At 38.0% G+C, this 25970-nt stretch overlaps 1 protein-coding gene across 7 annotated transcripts in view; it reads right to left on the minus strand.

The window, feature by feature from the left end:
- DST (dystonin) overlaps window positions 1-25970 on the minus strand; it is a 315857-nt gene that overhangs the window by 84957 nt on the left and 204930 nt on the right. For 6 of the 7 annotated variants that reach the window (XM_076332973.1, XM_076332965.1, XM_076332968.1 and 3 more), the window contains 15 exons: window positions 22268-22420; window positions 19939-20172; window positions 19382-19663; window positions 17057-17602; window positions 14454-14630; window positions 11644-11767; window positions 9523-9731; window positions 8938-9255; window positions 8593-8759; window positions 7878-8034; window positions 7486-7612; window positions 5250-5312; window positions 3993-4228; window positions 2197-2326; window positions 405-604 (listed from right to left, as the gene is read on the minus strand). In XM_076332973.1, coding sequence (XP_076189088.1) covers window positions 405-604; window positions 2197-2326; window positions 3993-4228; window positions 5250-5312; window positions 7486-7612; window positions 7878-8034; window positions 8593-8759; window positions 8938-9255; window positions 9523-9731; window positions 11644-11767; window positions 14454-14630; window positions 17057-17602; window positions 19382-19663; window positions 19939-20172; window positions 22268-22420 — 3123 coding nt within the window. Of the gene's footprint in view, window positions 1-404; window positions 605-2196; window positions 2327-3992; window positions 4229-5249; window positions 5313-7485; window positions 7613-7877; window positions 8035-8592; window positions 8760-8937; window positions 9256-9522; window positions 9732-11643; window positions 11768-14453; window positions 14631-17056; window positions 17603-19381; window positions 19664-19938; window positions 20173-22267; window positions 22421-23815; window positions 24050-25071; window positions 25219-25406; window positions 25623-25782; window positions 25930-25970 lie in introns of all 7 variants that reach the window. The other variant, XM_076332971.1, reaches the window with a different exon arrangement.

A 25970-nucleotide genomic window follows, 5' to 3' on the forward strand; every position in this document is an offset into this window, starting at 1 on the left:
AAGTGAACAAAATCTCAAAAAGCTAGTTCTACAGCACAGACTATATATGAGGACTGACCATAAAATGTTACATACGCACTCAAATTAATAAAACTTCAAAGGAACATTTTCATTCAACTCCAGAGAAACCACAGTATGGTCAAAACACAAACATGTATCATAGGATCAGTATCCCCCTCAACTTTTTTTTTCCTTTAGCTGTTCTGATCTCTCTTTGCTCTTATGATAATTTTTTTCTTGTCATTACTGTAGTCAACTATAACTTAAGATGATATTTGCTGATAAACAAATGGTAGTAGCTCATACTAACTGTGCTGTACTCTATCTAAATGCAAAATTGTACTTTGCTAATAGCAAAAAAGCAGAAGAAACTTAAATCAATAATGCCTGCTGGCATGACTCACCTGAACCTGTTGCTTTTGTGTATTCAGCATATTAGGATCGATTGATAGTGGTCCCAGCACGCTGACCATTAGCTCCTTTTCTACAAGCCAGTGCTTTAACTGAGCTTCTGCTGTCTGGAACTGGGTCAGGTAATTTGAAGACTCCTCCAGTTTTTGTTGTCTCTCAGATGTAACTTGATTGAGTTCTTTCCATTTGGAATCTAACAATGATAATGTTAACATATTGCATGCATGTTCTAGCAGATGGGTTGTCAGACAGCAGACTATGTATGAAACATAAACAGAGCTCTCTAATAAGGCTTCTTGCTGATTAACTCCAGATGCCTTATTGCAGTGACTCGGCAAATACATCTTTTAACAGTCAGATGCATATACACTTGGATGAAGGTCTGCAGTTTAGCACAGCCACGTGCGGAATTTTTAGAGCAATGAATATACAACTGTAATAAAATTGGATTAGAGTATTACTAAGTGAAATACCAGCAAATTTAGGCTTCGGTATCAAATGACATAAAAGCCAAAGGGCTGTACTCAGTTATAACTTAGGTGCCTGATTTAGATAGACAAATCTTCCTGCTTATTCAGTAAGAAGAAACAGATACCCTTCCAGGGGTGAGCAGAAGCCCTAATTTAGGCTTCTACTCTGAACAGCCCTCTCTCTGAAGGAGCACACCTCTTTCAAAGGCCTGTATTAGGAGCCTGTGAAGATGAATGGCCTCATTTAGACATCTAAACCAGGTACCTAATGATAGGCAATGAGAATACTTCTGTACGCAGGTATTTCAAAAGTGCTGTGTGAGCTTAGGTTCACACCTAGGCCAATCTGTGGTCTCTTCCACTTGTAGCAAGTGGCTTCCAGAGCAGCCATTGAGTCTTACAGTCTTGTAACTTCCCCCTTCCCTCTGTGATACTGTCAGCGCCTGTTCAGTCAGCTCTGGTATTTTGCTAACTCTTCTTGACCCTGAATTTCATCCGTGTTTTTTCAGTTTCTTTTGCCACTTCACTGTCTTTGACCTCTGCTCAGTCTGTATTAATCCCCTTTTAACACTACTCAAGTTCTCTTGGAGACCTTACCTGCTACTTAAACTTTTCAGAGTTTCACTTACAAACAGGACAGATCGGTAAAGTTCTCAGCTTTAAAATTACTATTGGTGTAGCTACAGAAATGCCTATCAGCATGAAACAAGATTAACCTATGATTTATTTAAAATATGACAAACCTAAGAAGAATTTTTAAAAGCTCATGACAATTATGCACTGCAGTATCTCAAAGTCTATTGTCCAAACATGGTAATTTCCAATTTTTTTGGCAAAATTTATGGAATCAGTTTTAGAAAATGGCAAAAAGTCATCAAAACCACAAAATGACAAAAGCCACTAGTACATGGGAAAAAAGCATGCAGAAAAGCATTACCTGTTTCTTTACAAACTGTTCTTTACATGAAATTAACTAACTTTGTTATATTTTGTAAGAACAACGACATATGTATCTGGAGCAATAACTGACCAGTCAAGTTTTAGCCACACACAGTTTGAAAAAGATAAAGCCCTCTCAAAGAGGGAGTCGAGCTATAGCCTCTCTCAATTGCACTGATATAAATTCAAAGCCCACGGATATCAGCGGAATTACTCCAGATCTACAGTCTTGTAAAGGGAGTTATTCCCACAGAATTTAAGGGGTAGGAGGGAGCAAGATATTAAAAATACTAGTGATTGCTAATACATTAAAAAACCCTCATAATAAAACAACTTCCAAATCAGTCTGAGCTATAATACAGCTTTACTGAAGTACCTATTTTATCCAACATTTGTCTCCATTTGGGCGCCTCAGGAGAGTCAGGGTTCTTTTCCAACAGCTCTGTCACTTTGTCCTTTAGTTCCTGCACTTTATTCGCACTTTGCTTTAATTCCGTTTCAAAAAGCTGCAAATTCAAGTTATAAAATAAATAAATAAGAGACTAAAGAAGAACGGTAAGGTGTCAAGTTTGAAGTCCATAATACTGAGATGCCAAGCATGAAGATAAACAATAAATATCTAGCACTTATATACTACTTTTCTGCTATGAATCTCAAAACACTTTATAATGGCGTATGTTGCTGGTCAATTTTTTTGGAAGAGAGAACCTGACCAATTTAAACTCTATTAATAATAACAATTATTGTTTAATGTGAACAAGTGACAGAACTAGAAGAATTCAGATAAATAAGATCTGCTAGGTCCCATCATATTCACATATACTTAGAATCTGTTCTTGTACAGAAGGCAAACTAACGCACAGTACAGTTCACAGCAGAAATAACCCAGCTAGCACCGACAGAAAGGGGGCCTCGTTTCTCTCAGTGGCAGTCCTGCTATCACAGATAGACTGCTTCTTGTAGATCATCTAGAACTATAGTTTAAAGAGCACCATAGCTTAAAGTGTAGACCTAGCAGGAGACTGAGATGCCCCAGCAATTCCTAATTCATGCTGTTCTTACAGACAGAAGTGAACAGTCCTTATGCCTGGCAAAGGGCTCTTACATGAATATTCTTAAGTAACAAAGCTTGCCCCGTGGAGCTGCATTTTAGTTACCCAAAACCCACTAAAATAAACACTGAACAAACCTGTGCTTGATGTAGAACTTTTACTAAAAGGTCCAACTGAATCAGAAGCGTGACTCTTGCCTGAGCACTCGCTCAGTTTTCCAACTATCTGTGAATACTCTTCTATTACTACACTGGGGGTAAGATGGTCATGTTAGCTTTGCACATTCTCTGTTAAAAAATAAGGAGCTAGTTTTCTTCCACATTTAGTCTGAGTTTTAGGACTGAATGTTATCCAAGTCTGAGGAAAGCCAGTAGCTGTTCAGGTTAATTTTTAAGGGTGACCCTCCAAATACAAAAGAATTCTCTCAGTTGAATCAAATTCTGCCCTTGTTTACCCACAATCACAGGCAAGGAAAGAATTTTCCCTATCCATTACATTTCCCTTTATAGATGAACCTTTACATGTGTAAATATTGTCCTTCATTGCTAGGGAAGCATATGCCTCCAATGCTGAACCAGGACAGAAGCTTACTGCTGATTCAGTGGTTTTCTCTCATCAGTTTAAAAGGGGGGAGGAGACTGTTGTGCAGCTATATAACTTAACAAGCATGACACGGTTGCTGAAGAGAAACGCTGCCTTGGAATAGACATAAGCCGCTGCAGCTGCAGAGACCGGGAGGTCTGGGGAGTGTGAGTGAACCAGCAGCTGCAGAAACAGCTTTTGGATAGATATAGCCCTTCAGGTCTTACAAGCAATCCAGTATACACCTCTAAACCACTAAGGAGATGAAAAAAGTTTATTGCATAATCAATATAGCCTCACCTATTTAAACTGGCCACCAAAATTATTATTTTCTGACCTGCACAACTCCTTCTCTCTGACACAGTGCTCCTTTTACTCCATTGACAGTTTGCCAGATTTGCTCTAAGCCTGACTGGCACGCTTTACTAGGATCATTTAAATCTCTCTGCAACATTAAGCTAGCCTGAGGTATCGGTTGTTCAACTAGAATTTCCCCAGTAACTGCAAAAAAGAGTATTTTTTTGAAGGCACAAAGTACCTTATGTTGCTCAACTTGGGCTTTAACTGCTTCACTATCAGTTGGAGCAGCTTCCCAATCTGATGCAGTTTTGTCCATTTTTTGCAACCACTGCATCATTGAGGTCGATTCTTCCTGAATATTCTGCATTTTTGAAAGCATACTTTCTAGTTCTGAAATCTTTTCCTTCAATAAAACTCCCAAATCTTCGTAACTGTGATTTACATCAGACATGGCTTGTTGAACAGTTGTCAGTTCTGTAACAGGAGAGATGCATAAAGACTACGTTAGAGGTTACAAGCCCTTCAAAACAATACTTGGACTTCAAGAACTTCTAAACAGTACCCTGGGTTACAATAGCTAATAGTCCCCCAAATAAGAAGTCACTGAATGTGTTAGAGTTATTTCCAGTTCACTCTAAACGTGGTAACACTACATTTGAATGGCCTAATGTAAGTTCCTATTTGCAAGAGCTTCTCATTTCACGGAAATCATTGCTTTAATACACACAGGTACACAAATGCCACAAATACTTTACAATCTTTCTACCCATTGTTATTTTAGTATTTTAAGCAACAATTCCATGACAAAAAGTTGAACATACTGGACTACAGTTCAGTTACTTATATGACAGCCTAACATTACTGCAATAATATTTTGCTCACATTCATGTACCATTATAAATGTGTTTTATCACTGGGAGTACACAGTCTGCCTGCTGTGCTCTAAGTAGACTGTAGTTTAGGAGAACGGACTCTGCAGACTTGGGACATGGTACGTGGCTATCCATAAGCACATATAAAATGCCTATGTAAGTTCCTTTGTTTCTGTAAAGGGGTTGGTCACATACAGTGATACAAATGTATGTAAAGTGGGTGTCTTTGTATATGTATGTTTGTGTATGTGCGTATTGTGAACGCTGGGTGGTGGGTGTTAAAAAGTTTCAAACCACATACACACATATTAGAATTTTCTCAAAAGCCATGCGTTATATTAAAATAGCTATCCCTGTATACGTTCATAGAAGTACATATTGATTTAGAAAACACAGCCAGATTTGATCTGTCTTCAAAGAAAATATTGAAGGTAGGTATTTTTACAATTAATTTTCGTATCATGTCCTAGTCAATATAGTTTCCTTACGTGACAGTGATGTGAAATGTCAGTCTAGTAGTCACTGCTACAAGCAGATTTACAGACAACATTTAAAAAACACTTACATATTTAACAGTAATTGGCAGGTACATTTCTTTATCACATCCTGAAATTTTTACTGACCTTTATTTTTCAGGAAATCCTGAGTTCCTGGAGCTCCTCCTTCACCATTTAACATTGTGCCACCTGTGGATCAAGAGAGACCAAGTCCCATGCTTATCTGGGCCTCTTCCCACCAAAACCCCAGCACTGCATTTCCTCTTTAAAACAACATGATACATAGCTCTCATTATAACATTAAAGAAATAACTGAAAACTAACCTTGTCATAGCAAATATTTTATTTAAACCAGTTTATATATTTTAAGGTTGTTTTATGTTTTAAGCTGCTCCAGCCAGCTAGTACCATAAGTGGTATCACATGTGCACAGCATATGCATAGCGGGTGGGTGTGCACATGGATGCACATATAAGTATGCACATATGCATGATGTATAAGCAGTCCTACCGCTCACGATACCATGCTAAATAAACGGCTGTAGTGGACAAAGGTCTACGTCCTAGCTGTGAGGCCTGCTCACATCCATATGGCTCACATCACTTCCTTCCTCTTCCCAAAAGGAACCTGTTCCCTACTGCCTACTGAGAACATAGTTTTACCCAACCATGTCTGGGTATGGCCTGGGAGAGGGCTAGCTGGCAAACGCTGAGACTCTGAGGAGAGCACTAAGCATTAAAGAGCAAAGAAGCCCAAAGTAGTCATTGCAGACACCACAACCAAAGGCACTGCTTACTCAGGACACCTTTACCCACCAGGGAAGTGGTTGAGTTACCATTCCTGGAAGTATTTAAAAGACATGGAGACATGGCGCTTGGGGACATGGTTTAGTGGTGGACTTGGCAGTGCTAGGTTAACGGTTGGGCCTGATGATCTTAAAGGTCTTTTCCAACCTAAACGATTCTATGATTTAGCAACACCATACCTCTGCACAAAAAGCTCTTGATACCAACTGGACAAATCCCTCCCTATCTTGTCATGAGCAACACTTGAGCACATGCTCCATGACAGGGATTGCAATGTGAAGTCCTTACTGTCACTCGGAGGCAACCACTCACCCAGGCAGCCCTACTAATTAAACATAATTTCAAAGCCCGTGGAACCAGGGCTACATGGGCTTTGTAAAACGCCGTCAGACCACAGAGCTGGGGCACGCGGTCAAGCCACAGAGAACTGCAAGAATAACAACTTCCCGCTCTTCTGCACATATGTATTCCCAGATGAGCAATTAACAAAGAAAGATTAATGGTTGCCTTGGAAAAGGCTATGCATCTACCCCACAGTACCAGCTGGACAGTGAGGCAGTCCTTTGCATGACCAATGAAGGCCAACACACTTGAATTTATTTCCAGACCTAGTCAGTTCAAGAATTGACTGAAAATGTGCTTACAGCCATTGAAACACCCTAGGTATCACATGCCTTGAACTATGGCTTGAATGATACTTAGCAGAACTACTGGTTTCTGTAAAACAAATTAACATTTAAACACTAGAGTACAGAAAATCATGGAAATAGATTTTGCTGTCTTTAAAATCAGATTACCGGTAAAAAGGATTTAGCTGAAGCTCCAGACTGGAAACATATTTTGGCCCAGGAAAGTCATGCTGGGATATGGAGTTGATTCCCTTCTGTGCTGTTGTTTCAACTAAAATATTGACTAGCATTAATTATGCTATCATATTGGGATGAGAAGGTTTGCCTAGGCTCACCTTTTAGATAAACCACGTCCTCATCACCCTTCTAACAAAAACTCCATGACTCTGCAAACCTTTATGTGTGTGTTTGGCGTCACACAGAATAGCCTTGTGGCCATGAAAGAGGTGTCTCTGTGGCAGCAAAGGTGTGCAGGTACATCAGTGTTTGCAAAAGCAGGGTTTGTATTTGTCCTACTTGCAGACTTGGTGGATATGTGAAGCACTGAACACCGATCAGAGTAAGTCAGTTTCTCATTATCAGAACTTTTCTGGGATGAGGTGAAGGCAACTGTGATATATTTTGTTCATTATCTGGGAATTACATACTGAAGTAACAGCTTTAGGACCTGTTAATCATTTACATCAAAGCACTTTTACGCTATTTTGGCAGTGTAAAGCAATCAGAATGTGTACTGAATTACTACAGCAGTTAGACAGTTTAAATGCTAGTCACAGCCAACGATGGTCAGAACAGACATGGCTAACTGACTTCTCACAAGCCATAATATTCAGAAAGCTAATCCAAGGGTGAAATATTTTAATTTTTGTCTTAAAGGTTTTAAAAACTCCTGAAATGTTAGGCTTACCTGATTATACAAATGCATACCTGATTTTGCAACTGCTCTCAGTTTGGCAGGAGAAGTCACAGCAGTAATTAAATTACACAGCAATGTTCCTCTGCTATTCATTTTCTGCAGTTCAGGTGCTTTTAATGTCCATTCATCTTTTAAATTCTGGTTAAGAAAAACAGTCATTTGTCCATTACAAAACTGATTTCAGACTTAAAAGATTTAGTGAGGAGAAAGGAACAACCTTGCTACTTGGGAATCCCCTGCAGTATATCCAAACATGCAAAGGAAATGGGAATATAAATGTAGACTGCAAGCTCCCCAGTCCCAATTACTGTGACTGTTTACCCCTTAAGTCTGTACTTTCATGTTACTAATAGATGTCCTATTTCCTTCAGCCATATTTCACTTCTCATCTACAATGTCTTACCAATGTATCTTCCAAAGGTTTCTTTAACTCCTCTGTATTCAGAGAGGGTTGCGCTGCTGGAATTCGTTCTGTCGTCTCTTTTATCCATTTCTTTAATGATTCTACAAGGAGCTCAAAAGTATCCATTTGTTTCTGACAAGATGATACATCCTCTTCTCTAGACAAAGACAACAAAAGAAATTGAGTACTGAATGTCAGTATTCCTTCGGATAATTAAACCAACAGATATTATCAATCTGATATTGCTACTCCTAAATTCAAAGTGTCACAAAAACTAGTTTTATGGATATGAGCAGAATGTGGAACATCTAGTCTTGCTGTACAAGTAACTTATATGGAAGCTCTAATAATTTCTCCAGTTTTCCTTTGCAGCCTGATTCCAAACGGTACTCTAAAGCAATTTGCACAAGCAGCAATTTGTATTCTATCAGAAAAGGGGAGAAGTAGGGTCTTCTTAGAACTGACAAGCCTCCTGTAAATATCACAAAATTTGTAAAGAGTTACTTGTCTTTACAGCAAACATTAGAGCTCTTGAACCAGACAGACTAACTACAGAGGCATTTCCAAATAGAATCCCTTTTTTTTTAAATAAAAGAACTCTCTACTCTGTGGTTAACTGCAATCCCTTGAGATTGCATGCAGGAGGATAGCCGTCATCACAACATTCACACTGTATTATTAGCCAAGGCGGAAACACTTTAATTATTCAACTTACTTTTCCTTTACAGCTTCCTCTACCTCTCTGAATTTCTTTGACAAAGCATTTACTTTTTCTAATACCAATGCTTTATCTCCAGGAAGAGCATGGAATGAAAGTTCTTCAAGAAGCTGCTGCAAAACTTCCAGATCCTTCTTATGTTGTGCCAATTCTACACTAGCTTCCTGCAAAACAGGATTACATTGTTCATATTAGACTTCACAATCACTTGTTTAAAATTAAATTCTTGATTTTAGCTAACCGACCAAAGTTGGGAAACAAGCACACCTTATTTATTGGTTCAATCACTTAGATGAGTTAGACTAGAAATGCACAATATATACAAATGGAATGGTACAGTACCTGCATATATTGATACACTTCACTAACATCCTTTCTTGGTGCCTCCGTCTCACTGAGTGCCTGGTTTTTCTCATCTAGAAATGACTGAAGTTTTTCTGACAGACCTTCAAATAACTCCACTTTAGTCTTCAACTCCTCCATTTTCATAAGCTTCTCTTTATGCTTGTTACTTGCTTCAGAAAACCGTCCTGCAAGTTCACTCATTTTAGCTTGCAGCGTGGATGCAGTGGATGGATCTGCTGTTTCTGTGAACTTCTTCACTTTTTCATTCATAGTGTTTATACTGCTTTGGCGACCCGCAATGTCTTGTTCTAGCATCTGAAACAAGCAAGAACTACTCTGTATTGCTTATAACTAAATTTTAAGAAGTGAAACTCGTCCACCATATCAAGCAACAAATCAGTACAGCTAGACCATCAGTGTAGATCTATTTCAGCTACAAAAATCCTTATGTGCAGTTCCACTTCACGCAACAGTCCTCTTTATTAAGTATTCTGAATCCATTAAAGGTGCCAAACTAAGATTTTAACTCTTTCTTGAAATCTGAATTCTCAAACAAATGTTTCTTCAGAGAATGCTACTTACAATGCTTTTACTAATAATATCCTGAATAGCAGCAGAATTCAAAGGCACTTGATCTTGTTCTTCAAGGCTCTTTTCAACACCTTCCATCCAATCCAGCATTTCATCCAAACCATCCTGCACGCTTAGGGATCGTGTCAGAGTTATTTGGAGCTTCTCATTCCTTTCATTCACAGACTTGGATAAATTGTCATACCTATCCACAACATCATCTGATAAAGAGAAAATGTATTTCAATTTTTTCCTTTAGCCAAACTAAGCTTTTAACTCATTTTACCAGTTCTCACCAGGTAAGTGTGAGTCAAAAATTGCCTACATCAGAATGAAGCAAAACCATCAGCTTTATTCAGTAAAAACACACAAGCAAGGATCAAAATCTTCAAACAGAGACAAGAAGCCCATAGGACAAGGGAAATGAGGGAACAGCTTACAGCTGTGCTCCCCAGCTTTTAGAAGCTGGTTCCCACGCAGCTCTAGCTTATGACAGCTGTTGACTGTTCCCAAGAAATAAAATAGCAGAGTATTAAGACAGCTCTTCTACAATTATGTCTCTTATGTTATTAGAGCCGAAAGGTTCTTCCAGATGGTTCTTCATTAGACCTTCAACACTTTCGGGATAAGCCTCAGAAAGTTACAAGTTCCATGTACCTCTCATGGAGTTTCATCACCAACTCCAAAGCGGCAAGCCCACAGTTGTTTTATTTTGTTGCTCTGCAAGTTACTTACGGGATTTCAGTAAGAGATAGTTGTGTGATACACATACAGAGTCTTCAAACTTCAGACAGTGGTGAATGTCATGCTGTCCTACTTCTCACAACCGACAGGAAAGAGTATTGGGTGTAGGTGGTAAGGTTTTGGTACTGGCAAAGTTTTTGGCCTCTGTGAGAAGAGGCCAGGGGCTGCCCCGTGGAAGACACATAGACGGTTCCAGCTGGCTCCAACTGACCCACCACAGGGTACAGCTGAGCTCCTCAGCCAAGGTGGTGGTGCCTCTGGGAAATGTATTTAAGAAAGGGGAAAATGATGCCTGAGAGTGAGAAGTGAGGGGGGAAAAAAAAGTGTGAAAAACAGCCCTGCAGACATCAAGGTCCAACAAGAAAGAGGGGAAAGAAGTGGCTCCAGGTGCTGCAGCAGATTCCCCTGAAGCCTGTGGCGGACCATGCTGGAGCAGATAACCACATTGCAGCACATGGAGGACCCAACGCCGGAGGCGGTGGATATTTTCTGAAGGAACTACAGCCCATAAAGAGCCCACGCTGGAGCAAGATGATCCTGAAAGACTTGAGCCTGTGGAGAGGACGCATGCTGGAGCAGGGGAAAAGTGTGAGGAGGAAGCAGCAGCAGAGAGGAGCTGTTATGGACTTACCACAACCACCCATTCCCCATCCACCCTGCACTGTTTGGCAGGGAGGAGGTGCGAGTAGTTGGGAAGGAAGGAGTGATGGTGAGCCTGGAAAAAAGTGGGGTGGGAGGAAGGTGTTGCTTTAATTTGTCTTTGTTTCTCACTATCGAAACCTATTTTATTTGGCAATGGGAAAAGTCTGGTTTGCCCACGATGATAATTCATAAGTGATCTCCCTATCTTGACCTATGGGCTTTTCCATCTTATTTTCTACACCCATCCTGTTGGGCAAGGGGAGTGAGAGAGCAGCTGGGTGGGCATCTGGCAGCCAGCCAAGGTCAACCCATCACAGAAGTTTCTTGAAGTCAGAAGGAAATAATTCCTTGGCTAAGCAAACTTCAAATAATTGCTTGGAATCAGATAGTTGGGGTCATGTTCCTTGAACCTGAACATGCTCCTTCCCACTGGAGAATTTATGATCCTCAGCAAATCACTAACTCTGTTTGGCATGCCCATCTGTAACATGGGAATTAAACGTAATCCCTATTTCTGAAAAAAAAAAGTCAAAAATAAAATTACAGCTTTTAAGTGAAAAGCATATGGATCAAGCGTAGGAGGCAGACCAACAATGAAGTTACTGTGTTGTAAGAGCTTATGACTCAACAAAACGTGGCCTTTGAACAGTGACACAAGAATGTGGAAACTCTGTATTTTGTCTCTTCCAGTACCTGCAAGCAGACACAAGTGATAAAAAGCGGTATTAAGAAAAGTAAACATTTTACCCAGTGTTTTCTGAATCTCATCTTTGTCTGGTGTCAACTCTCCCCTTGTATCCAGTAACACTTCAGCAGCTTTTTTCAGTTTTTCTACAGCAATTTGGTGGTTAGACACTTGTCCCTGAAGAATCTGTAAAATTCCACAATTATCAGTTATGCTTTTCAATACAGCTAATAGTTACACATGCAAGGCTTGAGATATGCCATACAACCTGAACTTAGTGCTGGGAATAAACTAACTCAATTTGTGACCTCTCCTTAAGAAAAACCTTCACCAGTGGCTACGACTGCTGTTGACCTTCTGGCCCTTGTTTTAGTTTGTTCACCATCTTTTTTATCTTCTGTTTTACAATACTTCTCTGACTCAACTGGTTTCTTGCATGTAGCTTCAAAATGTGTCTTTTGATTAATTGTTTTTAAAGACCACTTCTACAGACTCATATACTATCCAAAAGAAAAATAAACATATTTTTCAACTCAGCATCAGAGAACAATTCAGGGGGAAAATGTACAGTCATCAGCAGTAGTTACACATTCACCATCAGTTGTATTGACAAAGGATCAGGCTGATATCATAGCGTAAACAGGAATAGCTTGAAACAAGATGTTCACCTTCACAGTTTAGGAACCTCCTGGAGCCAGTCTCACTGAATTTTGCCTAGGTTTGTCCATCTAACCAAGGAACACAGGTTTAGAGACCAGCCCAGCCATGACTCACTCCAGAGTCAACACAGAAAGACAGGAAGGCTGAGTCAACTTCTGAAAGTGGCTTTCTCTCTCCAGTGTATAAAAGTACTTTAGGGTGAATAGTCTTTCAATTATTTCAGGCCTCTGTGCTAGTGTATATGATGTATCTTTGCTTTGATTCACTTGAACTTTATACAAGTCCAAAATGAAGGGACTTCTCATTTATTTTTTGATATACACTAACTCAATGAACATATGACTCAAAAGGTAATCCTATCTGCCCTGCCAGGACAAAGAAGTCATGTCAATGCATCCAGCACTGGTATCCAGAGCACAACAGTATGCCAACATAGTATGTCTTGCTGACCCACTTGACACAACAAAACTCAGATAGACCCGAAGAGGAATTTTCCTTACACTAGAGAAATATACTGTACTTGTGCAAAAAAACCCCCAAAAACGAACCCAAAAAAAGACATACCAGAAAACCTTGTATGCTGACAGAAAGCAAGCAAGCTGATGCCAGAGGCACTGAAGAATATTCTGAAGAACAGTTAATCCCCATAAAAAGATTAGACCCCACCATGCTGCCGAGGTCTATGTCTAGCTGGATTATCAGCTGCATGTGTTGGCTACAAGGGACAGCTTTAACTTGCAACACCTGACTTCTTCAGAAATACTCTTTGTTTTGCTTTCATTAATTGGCTTGCTTTGTTCAGCCTCCTGTTTTTTCTCTCCTTTGAATCTTTTGACATGTTGTACCCTCTCCCTTCTTCCCAGCTCATATTCATTGAGTGCTCTTTTGTATGGCAAGTAATCCATGTAGGCGTCTCATAAAAGAACCCCAGTACTCACTCCTTTTGTATTACTTGCATGACAATTGGCATTATACAGGATATAATTTGTTTTGGCGTAAGGAACAAAAAATGAAATGAAGGTTCAAATTGTAATTGGTGTTATTCCTACTTTTCTAGCACTTGGAAGCACAAATGTACGTAAATTGTTCCACTGTTAGGAGTTCAAAATTTACACTTTTGATTTTGTTGTCTTACAATTTTTGTCTCCTCTGATGTGTCATGCGCCAAAGTGTTGGGCAATTCCAGTGTCAGATTTGAAAGATACAATGTGGTAAAGGTAACTACTGCTCAGGCTGATGTAAGGGAAATGGTTAAAGCACGTACTTTCCAAGAGCTATTGACTACCATTTGTCAATAGCAAATGTATCAGACCTGCACGGATACTCCACATAGCACAGATGAAACAGTGAGGAAATGCCCGACCAATAGCCTTGCTCACTGAAAAATAAACAAACTTGCATTTTAACTATAGTATAGATGACTGAATGCGTTTATGAAAAAACAAGAGTCAGTTCAAAGACGACAGACTACATGAAACTTTATATAACTCACCTTATACTTGGGTTCCTAAAGCCTTCTGTAAACCTACATTTTACGCAACTAACCAGAGTTTTACCTTCACAAGCTCCAGCACTAACCTGTCTTGCCTCTACTAGGATTTACATAAAGTTGTGAGTTACTCCCTCAGTGGATTTTAAAAAAAAAAAAAAAAAAAAAAAAGAGAAAAACAAAATACTGTTTTTCTGTGCGGCGCAATTTATGTTATATTCACTCTCTGCACGGCACATAGTACTGGATGCAACTGAAACAGGCAAACAGACTAGTCACATCACTGCTTATCCAGTATGATCCCTTTCATAATGCAGTAACACACAAATGTGAACAGCAAAAAGCAAGAGTCACAGACAACAAATGGTCTTCTCTATCAGGAACTCAGTCCCAAGCCCTACTCTGATAGCAAACTGTAATCACTAAATCGTTTCTTAGTTCAAAAACTTTCCAGATTTCACCCTATCATTTGCTAAGTGATATGAAACACATCTTGCTTTCACCACTGCTAATGGCATCTTGGTCCCCCATTTTTTTTTACCCTAGGGCTTTTCAGGTAACACTCTGGACAGCTTGAGTTGAAGAACTGTAAAAGTTGTACGCCCACATGCAAGGCAGGAATTTGGCCTGCAGCCACTTGGATTATATTAGATTATCCTGTTTTTCAGAGAAAAAGCAGTTCCTTTTAGGACAGAAGTACTTCTGCTTTTTAAAGCTTTTCACCTTGGTTTCTTCTAGTTGTCTTTGGAGATTTTTGGGATCCACTGCAATTGGCTCTGATAGTTGTTTGTTCACAGCTATTTCAGAGGCCTGGAGACCTGACAGAAGTCCAGATGAAGCATCTTCATAATGCTGGTATTTATCCACGAGGTCTTTAAGGTTATTTCCAAGGATGCTACACTAAAAGAGTAGAAACCAAACAAGCAAATACCCAGGCATTAAACTGTGTGCTGCATTTCAAACCAATCTCAAGCTCATACTTCCCCTCCTGAAATACTGCATGATTTTTTCCTGTCATCATTCCACTGTCTAACTGATTTCTGAACTAAGGCACGACAGCCGGACAGGCTACGCAGGTCTTCCCAGATTGTGCTCCTCAAGCGTGATTTAGGATCAATTCACTGATGCAGGTGGGAAATTGCAATCTAACCCATTGTACTAGAATAGGAGAAGCTTTAGGAAGACTTTTTGATCCACCAACGTAAAGATTCTTTATCAGCACTCTGCCACCAAAAATGTAGCCAGTGGAAGCTAGAAATTTTCAAATTCAAAAATCAGAAGATACGCGTATGTTCATTAAAATACAGACAGCAGAATATTGCTTTCATAAATACCTTATCTGCATAGCGAATCCAAAGCAATATGGCTTGGTATGGCACATATACTTTGTTTTGGTCACTTAAGAATATCATCTGACCAAGATCCTATTAGTCCTATATGTTAGCATGCCCCAACATGTATACAGTGACTCATCATGCAAAAAGGTCAGTGGAACTCTTTCAGAATTTTTGGAGATTGTCTCACAAGCAAAATCTGACTGTATCAAATCATAATATTTATAAACAGTTACTTTAAAAATTTATATTCTGAACTTTCCATACACTGTCTTTTAATATTTACATTTGGTACTTGGTCTCCATCTGGTGGGCAAACATAGAATGCACTCATTTACATAACCAGTTAACTAAGAACTGACTTTAAGATTCCTTCAACATATAAGCCTATAAACTCATACGTGTGTGTGTGAATATATATATAAAAAAAATAAATGCAACATAAATATTTATTAAAAGCAAGAAGCATTTACAAAAGGCAAAAAGGTTACTAGAAACCCATTTACAACTTGAAAGATCTCACAAATTGTGGAAGATTTCACTTTTTAAAAGACTGTCCTTCAAGACTCTATTTAATAAGAGAAGCCTACTTTGTGTTGGTTTTGCTCTGCATATTTATGGTCAAATATTTAACGCATGTCTATTACGGCTGTGCTAAATGCATATATGGAAAGGATAGAATTTGGCAAGTTGACAAATCTGAGACCACAAATCAAGCTGCTGGCATAGGATTTTTAGGTGCATAAAAATAAGCTCTCTGAAAATTTTGCAATGAAATCTTTACATTCACACTCAAACTAATTCAATAAACCAACTGGAGGAAGTCGAACATATTCATACAAGCTTTTAGCTTCACTGTTCATATATGAAAATGAGCTTCTGCAAACAGAGAGCCTTCTTCACAAACTGTTCGAGAGAACGGGTTTTACACCAGTTTTGTAATCAAGCGATCAAATCCATGTCTTTATAGAATTTACATTTCTGAGCAAGAAAACGTTAGATGAAAATTCCTGAAGATGGCAACTGCTGCAGACCTACACTGTTATCAGTGGACACCGAAGCTCTACTAAGCAGTCTGAACCTATGATCTTAGAAAATCATGAAACGGCATAGTCAAAGGATACTGACAGCAACTGTCTCTTAAATGGTTCAATTAATAATGATCTCAAAAGTTTACAATTCCAGAATATTATCAATATTGAACAACACTTTGTTGGTTTTTCGAAAACAGCTGGAGAGTTGGAATGTGAGACCAGTTGGTGATGTTTGTCTAGTTCTACCAGACAGATTCCGTATGTGAATCTGGCACAGAGAGCTGGATTATCTTCCCTCTCTTAAAGTACATGGAGGATTTTGCACTGCTAGTTTCCCATTAGTTAGAGACTAATCTCAGATTGTCAAGGATAAAATGTTTATTTGACATAGTAGTGGAAAAGAATTGCTATCCTCAAATCACTACGTTCTTGCATGCCTAGTGCTGACAACAAAGGTCACATTGGGACAAACTATTTCAGGACACAAATCAAACTGAAATTTTGAATGTTAATCTTGGCATAGTCTCTCTCTTTCTATACTCATTTTATTAGTAGGAAGCCAAGTAAATAAGCAGTTGTGGGAAATATCACACGGAACATAAAGAAATGTTATCCATCTAGAAATATTACAATTTCTTTCCACCCCAACATGTTACTCAGACATCCTGTACTGTCACAAACTCAAAGAGTTTGTTTAAGGCTGGAAAGAACAAATGAGGAAATCTGGTCTGATTTCTCCCTTACAACACAAGGTAGAAAATTTCATCCATTCAGACCTTAAATAGTCTGGCGCTTGACTAAAGCAGATCTTCTAGAAAATCATCTTGTTCTGTTATCTAACTTTAAGAAACAAAGAATTTACAACTTCCCACAGTATGTTTCATCAGCTAACCCCTTTTTATACAAACTGCCAAATCAATTACAGTAGTCTTTCCTACTCAGTATAAATAAAACTTACCTTAGTATAGAGAGATTTGAAACGATCTGAAGCACTATCCAGTTTATTTTGCACTTCAGCATACGTAGCCGAAGTATCGATACCATCTTTGTCAACCTTCACACCATCTCTTTTGCTACATGACCTTGCAGCATCTAAAACTCTTTGTCCAGAAATTGTAATATACCGTAAATCACCTTTGTGAGAGATAACATCTTCCGAAAAACTCTTTTGCCTTTTCAGTTTGACCATAATACCACTGAAGTCAGAAGCACCTGCCTCCAAATTGTCAAGTTCTTGTTCTGCCTGCTGCAGCCAGGTTTCAAATTCACTATAGTCTGCATGAAATTTCTCAAGTTCTTCTCTTAGAGAATGAGTCAACTTCATTTTCCGTTCCAATTCAGCTAAAGCAGTCTCGTACTGAGCCTTCAGCTCTTTCATGTTCCTTTGCATCTTGTCTTTTTCTTCAGGGGAAAGGTAGTGCCCTTGTTTTTCAAGCAGTGCCTGAGCAGACTGAGTTGCTATTATGACAGCCTGCTGCTGTGAAATAATTTTCTCATGTTGAGCCTACGAGAAAAAAAAAAAAAATTATGACCAGCACCTTCTCGGATAGTGCCATTAGACCATTATTGTCTTGAAATCTCTGCTGAATTCTGTTAGAAACGACAAGAAAAACGAAGTCCATCATAATGATAAAAAGCTTTTCTAATTTTCATATTACTTATTAAAAAAATTCTGTCAGTAATTTAAGTGAAAGCATGACTCCTGGTAATCATATTTCTGTGCAGTTTCAAAATTTTATGAAACTTCCAATGGTAATTTTAGCCAGATATACAGGCCACGACCAAATGGGAGTCTTCAAACATCACTGGAACTCGGAAATACTAGGATATATATCACACAAACGCTTTCCCCGTTCTTCTAAAAGACAACTCTGTATAATAAAACTAGACATTATCAATCTCTTAATTTTTTTTCCCTAATAAAAATTATTTGCTTATTACTTAACATTTAGGGTAGTGTGCTTAGTGTAATCAAAATTTTCCCAATTCCCTGTCTCAAAATAGGATTTATCAAATAAAGCATTCAAAGGTAGGCAACTTCCCAAATAAAAACTGTTCCATTTCCTGTTACATATATTGTAACTACCATTTCAAACAGACCAAAAGGAATGAAAGCATCAAACATTAAAAAGAATACAGATACTTTCTTCTTATATTGAGTGAACAAACATTATTATCCAATTTTTTTTAATTTAATTTTTCAATTTAAAGACCAGCGATTCTTATCAAATATACTTGGTCATAAAAGAGGTCCTTTTGACATTAAAAATTGAGACACATTCTATGCATGTAAATTGTTTCAATCTCACAAAAAAATAGTAAGTCATAGGAACTAGAACTATATGCCAAATAAAATCTATATTTCAAATAGATTCTTTCAAAAAATCTCCATTCTTGAAGGTCCTCTATTCCCACATAAAATAGACTGGTATGCTTTTCTTCCATGAGTACAGTGGGCAATTACCCTGTAGGCATTAGGTGCAGAAAAGAGCTGTCAAAAACGTGGAAGTAAAAACATTACGTACACAAAAACAAATTATCTCATTTTCTTAGGTTGGTTTTTTTTTTTTAATAAGAAAGGAAATCAAAAATAGCATCAGCTATCAGCATTAGCATTTTCATCAACATGTCCATCAAACCACACCTAAAAGTTCTTGGTTGCTTAACTGTAAGTCAACAAAAGCCACAAAACTGAGCTCTGATTATTTTAAATGCTTCCAATTATCTTACCTGGAAAATCTATTTTTAAAATGCTGTGCTGTGGTTTTATGTAACTCATCCTTCTGAAGCCTTCAAATAGTGCTTTGCCCATGTGTTAAAGTTATAGGGAATTAAGATTGTAATTTCAGCAAACTATTATTTGCACCTATTGGTAACCACTGTTCACAGGGAATTGCAGGGGGTTGAATCATTTGGCTACCACAAAGATTTTTTAGAAAGTCACATAAAGGATATGAATTTACGTTGCTGCTTTTTGCATTTTCTTTACCTGCATTAATTTCTCACTATAAAAATAAAGAATAGACTCACCATCAGGATTCTCAACATTTACCTTGTAGAACATGTCCTTTTTCTTATTTTGCAGGAAACAACCACAGTACCAGCAAAAAAGTGACAAATTTGCAATACATTCTAACTACTGAAATTCCTACCACTGTGTATCACTAACTTCCTAGTGCCTGTTCCAAAGTCCATGACAGAAAGGATGAGATTGAATTCACTCATGTTGAATGAGGACTGACACGCTTAGCACCTAAATGTTGAATAAACTCAGTAACAGTACCTTGACTTTCTGATACTGCTGGTTCAGATTATCTTCTGTGCTTTTTACTAGTCCATCCACCCGAGTTTCAATGTCTTGCTGAATTTCCAGCAGATTACCATTGACATCGTCCTCCTCTCCTTCCAAAGCCTTCACATCTCCCTCTTCAAAGTGCGTTCCATTCTGTTCTATCGCCTGCTTAAATTTCCGGCCGTGCTCTGCTTCTTTATCCACATTCGATAACCAATCCAAGAGATTTTCTATTGTATTTTTACTTTCTTCCAGCTGTTCTATAGCTGCAACCTACAGTGAAATTTTACAGTTTCAGTTTAGAAATCTTCTTCAGGCACTACAAAATATCATATGCAAACAGACCATTTAAAATACATTAACATTAAACAAAATTTCTGGTTGACATATATGTTGCTGTTTATTTTATAAAGAAAATAAACCAGCGAACAGTTTATTAGTCACCCAAATGAAATATGATTTTAATCTTTCCACAGTATATCAACAATAAGTTGCAAGACTAATCCCCTAAGACACCTAAAAAGTTTGAATAAAGGTTGCCTAAAAACCTTTTCTGTTTCCTGCTTAATTGCTGTTGTCATAGCTTTATCCAGTTCTTTTTTGGACTCTTCTGCCTTCTGGCTAAGGAGCAAACACTTTGTCTTAGCTTCATTCAGTTTCTGTTCAAGAACAGTCTTGTCTTCTTGTGACAACTTTTCGCCATTCTCTTTCAAGAAGGTTTCAGTATTTTTCACAATCTCTGCCAGAGTCTGGGCACTCATTCTCATGTCTTTTTGTATCTCCTTTTGAGAAAAAAGAAGCAAATATGAGTAAGTAAATTATTCACCAGATCTTTCCAACTAACTTTACTGGAACTATCTCTGTTCTAGGGGCAAGCACCACAGTGGTCCCTTCTAACTTGGGAGAGTACATGATACATTACTAAATTGCAGCTAGGATTATTAAAAAAATAAAATCAATTCAACGTCTGACAATGTTGCTGCAGCTCAATCTTTTTTTTTTTTTAAATTGCAAGTCTGTTGGCTTACACTCCTATCCAGACTGAGGCCACTCTTTTCCTTTGTTTAGCAGCTCAAATATTGTATTTCCATGTACACAGAAGAAAATATATCTTACTTTTTAGATATCAAGAGTAAAATCAAAGTAAATCTGCTGTGCTGTAGTTAGTAAGGTGAGTCTCCTGACAAATACCATTCCATTACTATCCTAACAGAAAGCTGTGGAAAATAAGGGGACTGAATAAAAGTCAGAAACTTGTAGTCATCTTTCCCAGGTGGAAGTTCTCCCATATTTCTTGGTTTTGTTCAGGCCAGAAATGCCATAAGAATATTTTTCTTTGATTTTAATCAATCATAATATTTTGATCTCCAAAGAATGTTTAAGTCCATTAAATTTCACAGAGGACAGATGTTTAGTTTTAGTTTATCCAAAGCAGTTTGCCTAGACCTAGGATAGAGTCAGATAAAAAAAATCTGTCTCCCAGTTATCTGAGGGGAGTTTTACTTCTAACAATAATTATGCTGTTGAATACATTCACCCAGTTACCGAAATAATGAACTTTTTTTTCCTTATATGCAGTGTAACACTCTTGAAGCTGCAAGACAAGACATTTGATTCTCATTCTATACTACAGATTTTGCAGCAATTATAGAATATAGTTTGGCAGCTAAAACTGCAGCTCATTTTAACACTTCAGCACGTACATTAGAAAGATTTTCCTGGGGACACTATATCAAGACAAGATTCTCCTTCTCTGACAAAGATCTCTGTGCTTTCTTTCAAACAGCTCACTGAGGATGAAAGTTCTGATTTGATCTATGAAAGACCTTTTTTAAGCCCCCGTTCCCCTCCCAAGACACACTTCTACAATGGTGTCTACAAGAAATCAGTTGGCAAATAACAACTCCTCTGCTAGGCAGTCACAAACAGCTGATGGAAAAAAAATGAAGCACATGCTACCTCAGTTCTTCACTCCCATGGGTACCCCATTTTGGCCATAAATTCTTAAGACAGGTAAGCAATATTAAGAGGTATGCCAGGGGTGTCTGTATCTTTCCACTGACTATAAGGAGAACTTTGACAAACTAGATGTGTTACTTTGAAGATAAGTAAAGCAAAGCAAGATGAATAAGGAAATTTCTGCCTTTATAGATTACTAAACCTTATTTGGAGCTCTACAACATAGTAAACTACTACTAGGAAAAGGAGGAGGAAGAAGACTACCAAGTCCTTCAGTCCTTTAACTATCATAAACTCAATTAGCATCAGTCAGGACAGAGTAAAAACTTATAGATGACAGGATACAGCTGAAAAGCAAGCTCTCAGTAGGAAAGCAAGCAAACTGAGAGGGCTCTGCTACACAAGAACACCAAGGAGATTGCAAGCAACACTAGAAAAAACAGAATTTAAACCAAAAGAAGAGTGATGCAATGGAAAGCCTCAGGCAAGAGAAAGCCTTGCAGCAAAATTCTTCAAAATACTGTGAACAGGAATAAGCACTCCCTAATACCAGTAAAAAAGTTGATTAAGTGATTTTAGCGTAATAAACAAGTCTGATTTTATCATATCTGACAGGAACAATCTTAAGCTAAAGATTCATATAACAAATTTCATGCCTGCTCCAAGAGTGCTTCTTGAAATGTCTTGTACATTTTCTAGTGTCTTCTAGTTTTAAAGTTTTTTTTCTCCCACTGGCACATACTGGAGTGTATTCATGGGCAGCAGTTTAAATGCACACCATTAAGCCTTTACTTTTGGTAGGTCAAACAAGTCTATTTTACTCTTCTCTCACATGACAGTCTTGTAATTCAACAAAAGAGTCTAGTCACTCCCCTCTGCACTCAGTCTTCTAACTTATCTGACGAGAATTGTGCATACCTCCTGTTTGGTCTGGTATTGTTCTAGCTCAGCCTTGCTGTCTCCAATAACAAGAGACTCTTGCTGTCCGATGAGTCGATTTTCAGTCTGTGTAAGCAAATCACAGATTTCCTGCAGTTTCTCTTTGCATTCCTGCTGCCGTTCAGCCACATCCTGTATTAGAGCCAAATACAATCGAACAATAAAACAAAAACGTCCTCACTTCATCAACTAACAGACACTCTAATAGGAATTACCTCTGAACATCAATATTGCAAAGCAATCGCTTTAGAAGTATGCTGTAAACATGATAGCAGTGGTACAAAGAGCAAGATGAACATACAGAAGTTGTGAATAAACCTCAAATATGTTGTAAGTAAAAGAGACCATGTTTGATGGAATTGCCCAATAGAAGTCTGGCCATGCACGTATGTGAAAGATGAAATCTCCAAATGACAGGAGGGAAATCCAGCCTCTTAACCGCTGAAACCTGTGATAAACACTATTAATTCTGAAAAAAGGATATCAAAACAGAGGTTAGTTGTGATCGTGAGTTAGCTCTTGTTGGTATGCATAATGTTACCTGAATAGAAAATGTTGACTTTTTAAGCAGTAGAAAAGAACAAAACATGCAAGCTCATTATTCTTACTAAGTCCTAGAAAAGTATCTATGCCTCTCCTTTACTCAATTTTATGTTTCTTTGTCTGACAAAGTATGGTAGAAACAAATGGTAAAATAATACAAAGTCCTCAGAATGCTAAACCACCTTTCATTACGCATAAACTGGGGGTTGAGGTGGTGATTCTAAGTCTTAGCAGTGCTTCTGTGAGAGAAAAGGAGATGCAGTTACACTGCAGCATCTCATCAGCCTCCTTTGATTCTACAAAGGCTGCATATGCTTGCCAACTGCAGCCATGCTAGCTGAAGAGGTAACTGTCCCAGCTTGACGCATAGCTTTCCCAGTGCCCATGCCTAGAATTGCAAATATCTTAGCTGGTTTAGTCATATGTTTGTCCCTCTAACCTGTCTCAGTCAAAACAAGCCATGATAGCAAGGATTTGAACAAATCCGGTTCTTTGACTATAAAGACCTAGATAAAGATCACGTAAGCAGATGACCTGGCAAATCAGAGGAAAAGAAAGTCTTCAGCAGGACAGAAGTGATTGAGCAATGGTGGGATAGTAAATTCATTGATCAATACAACTGCAGCCAGAAGAGTTGACTGCTTTAATTACTGATATAGCTGCTAAACAAACAACACCTGTGAGAAACCCCAAGTAAATTTCTCTCATTGCTAGAAAGAGCAGATGCGGTTACGTCAGGCTGTACAGATCCTAATGCCCAAAACTGTGTCTGTCCATAATCTAACATACTGCTTCTGTGACTGTACCAAGGAAAGACAAAAATGACAATTCACCAAACTTGATCAATTACCATCTTTGTAGAACTATGAGAGTATCTGTAGTAAAACTGAGAAGATAGGAATACACTTAATACTGCATGCTGGTATTAAAATTCCTCATCCATAGACAAAAACACTCAGCACACGTTTACACAGAAAGGCAAACCTTCTGATCACCCAGCTCTTGTGCTGCCTGTAACTGAGTCTCTAAACTTTCCACTTGAGATATTATTGCTTCCTGTACTTCCTGAAAAGATTTTTGGGTGGTATTTAAGAGCCTCAGCAACTGTTTGCTCTGATTAGGAGAAAGATCTTGGGCATGTTCAGAAATGAAGAACTGAACATCAAACGCAGTGGACTCCAGTTGCGTTTTTTTACAGCCGAGTTCTGCAGCACTGTTCTGTAAACAAAGAGAAGGAAATTACTACCAACGAAGACAAATTCAGTACAAATGAAACACAAGTATCACTACCTTCTTTTCTTAGCCCCTGTTCCAAAATGCTTTGGGGGATAGTTTAGCCACAGTCAATCAAAACTCTGTGTCAGAATCATTCTGACACATTCAGATACGGCATTTGAATTTGTGTATGGTTTGCTGCTGGGACAGTCCAGGTCCAAGTAATAAATAAGATGACCTTGAACATCTCTATTTCTTTGCTCTCTCATGGATATCTGAAAACAGGCTGACCTTCAACTCTGGAAGATTTACGGCAGGTTAGGTTTAACATTTCTAGATTCTAGGTCTGAAGACCCAGAAATGTTAAAATATTTACTTGAAAGCATTCCTATTCTTAACTCCGCAGCGAGAAGCCCCATTTCCAGCATTGTGGCAAATTCTGCCCACAGTTACGCACTGTGCAGCCCCTATGACATTACCATGCATACTGGAACCCTATTAAAGCACAGTGAAATAACGTCATTTTTATCATTCATACACACAGAGGTGTATGAACTTTACTAAAAATCTTTTCTGATTTGTTTTCCATGACTCATTTCATGGAGTGTGTAATGAAGAGGCTTTTTATCTTCCCCCATCTTCTGTTCTCACATATAATTGATTTCGAAGGTAATTAAACTTCAGTAAAGATTCTGGACCTTATGCTTAAAGATCCAATTTTAATCACTGAAACATTTGTATTATAAATTAGATTTCCACAAAGGGTCAGATTTATTGCAACAAATGTAAGCAGAACCAATAGCTTTCTCAGTAAGCCACTCTATCAAAAAGTTTTTCAAGAGAAAAAGCAAATCAACAAGATTTTATTACTGGATTATCAAGTAGTTGTCTTCTTAAGTAATTAGTTCTAGCCACCTGTTTAAGCAATAGAGGTTAATGAGCAGGTATACAAAACCTAGCTAATAATTCATAGTAAATAGCAACATCTGTCAGAAGCACCAACACCTGCCATAAAGAATACTTACTTTAAATAGCTGTAAACTTTTCTTCATCTCTTCTATATCATTAGTATTCACTATGAAGTCATTCACGATTTTACCGTTCTCTGTGATCCAGTCTGAAAATCTCTGCAGTTTGCTTAAAAGTTGCTGGTGTAATACTGCAAGCTTAGACTGGAAAGGGAAGTTGTGTGTTTATTTATGCCCCTGGAGTCTAGTCACGTTTCCTATCATATTAAATAGAATGATACATCTATTTTTATATTAAGATAAAACAAAATAAAGCTAAAACAAATTCCTTCTTTTTAGTCAAACTACCTTGAAGAAAACCAAGGTTAAAATGTACACTGATAAAAACATACCATTTCCAAGTCAACAGCACAGACTATTTGTTTCGCTCGTTTCGAAGATGTATCACAGACCACCAAAAATGCTTCCTGCAAATACTCATAGCTTATCTTTAGCTCTTTAAGCTTCTCTTCAGGAATATCCCTGTTATAAAACTTTAAAAACTCTTCTGTCAATTTCATGTCCTTTTTTAGGATAATTGCAAAGGTAGCCAGTCCTGATTCAAATGACTACAAAGAGAATATATATAAAATGCATTAAGTTACTAAGCAAGAAAGACATTTAAATCTGAATTACTTTAATTATATTTGAAATCTCTCATTTTTATCATCTAAGGGCTTTTTCTAGCACCCATCACTGAAGTACAAGCATAAAGAACACTTTACTTACCTCTAGTTGTTCCAGTTCATCTTTTAGTATTTCCAGGTTGTTACTAATAGGCTGCTGGTTATCTAGGTGGCTTTTCATATCTTGAAGCACTGCCAAATGTCCTTGCATTTTCTCTGTTAACTTTAAACATTGCTGTACTCCATCAACCTGAAAATTAGTTTTAACAATAAGAAAAGGTTTTCCAAACT

This window comes from Aptenodytes patagonicus, chromosome 3, assembly GCF_965638725.1.
Source record: "Aptenodytes patagonicus chromosome 3, bAptPat1.pri.cur, whole genome shotgun sequence".
Lineage (NCBI taxonomy): Eukaryota > Metazoa > Chordata > Aves > Sphenisciformes > Spheniscidae > Aptenodytes > Aptenodytes patagonicus.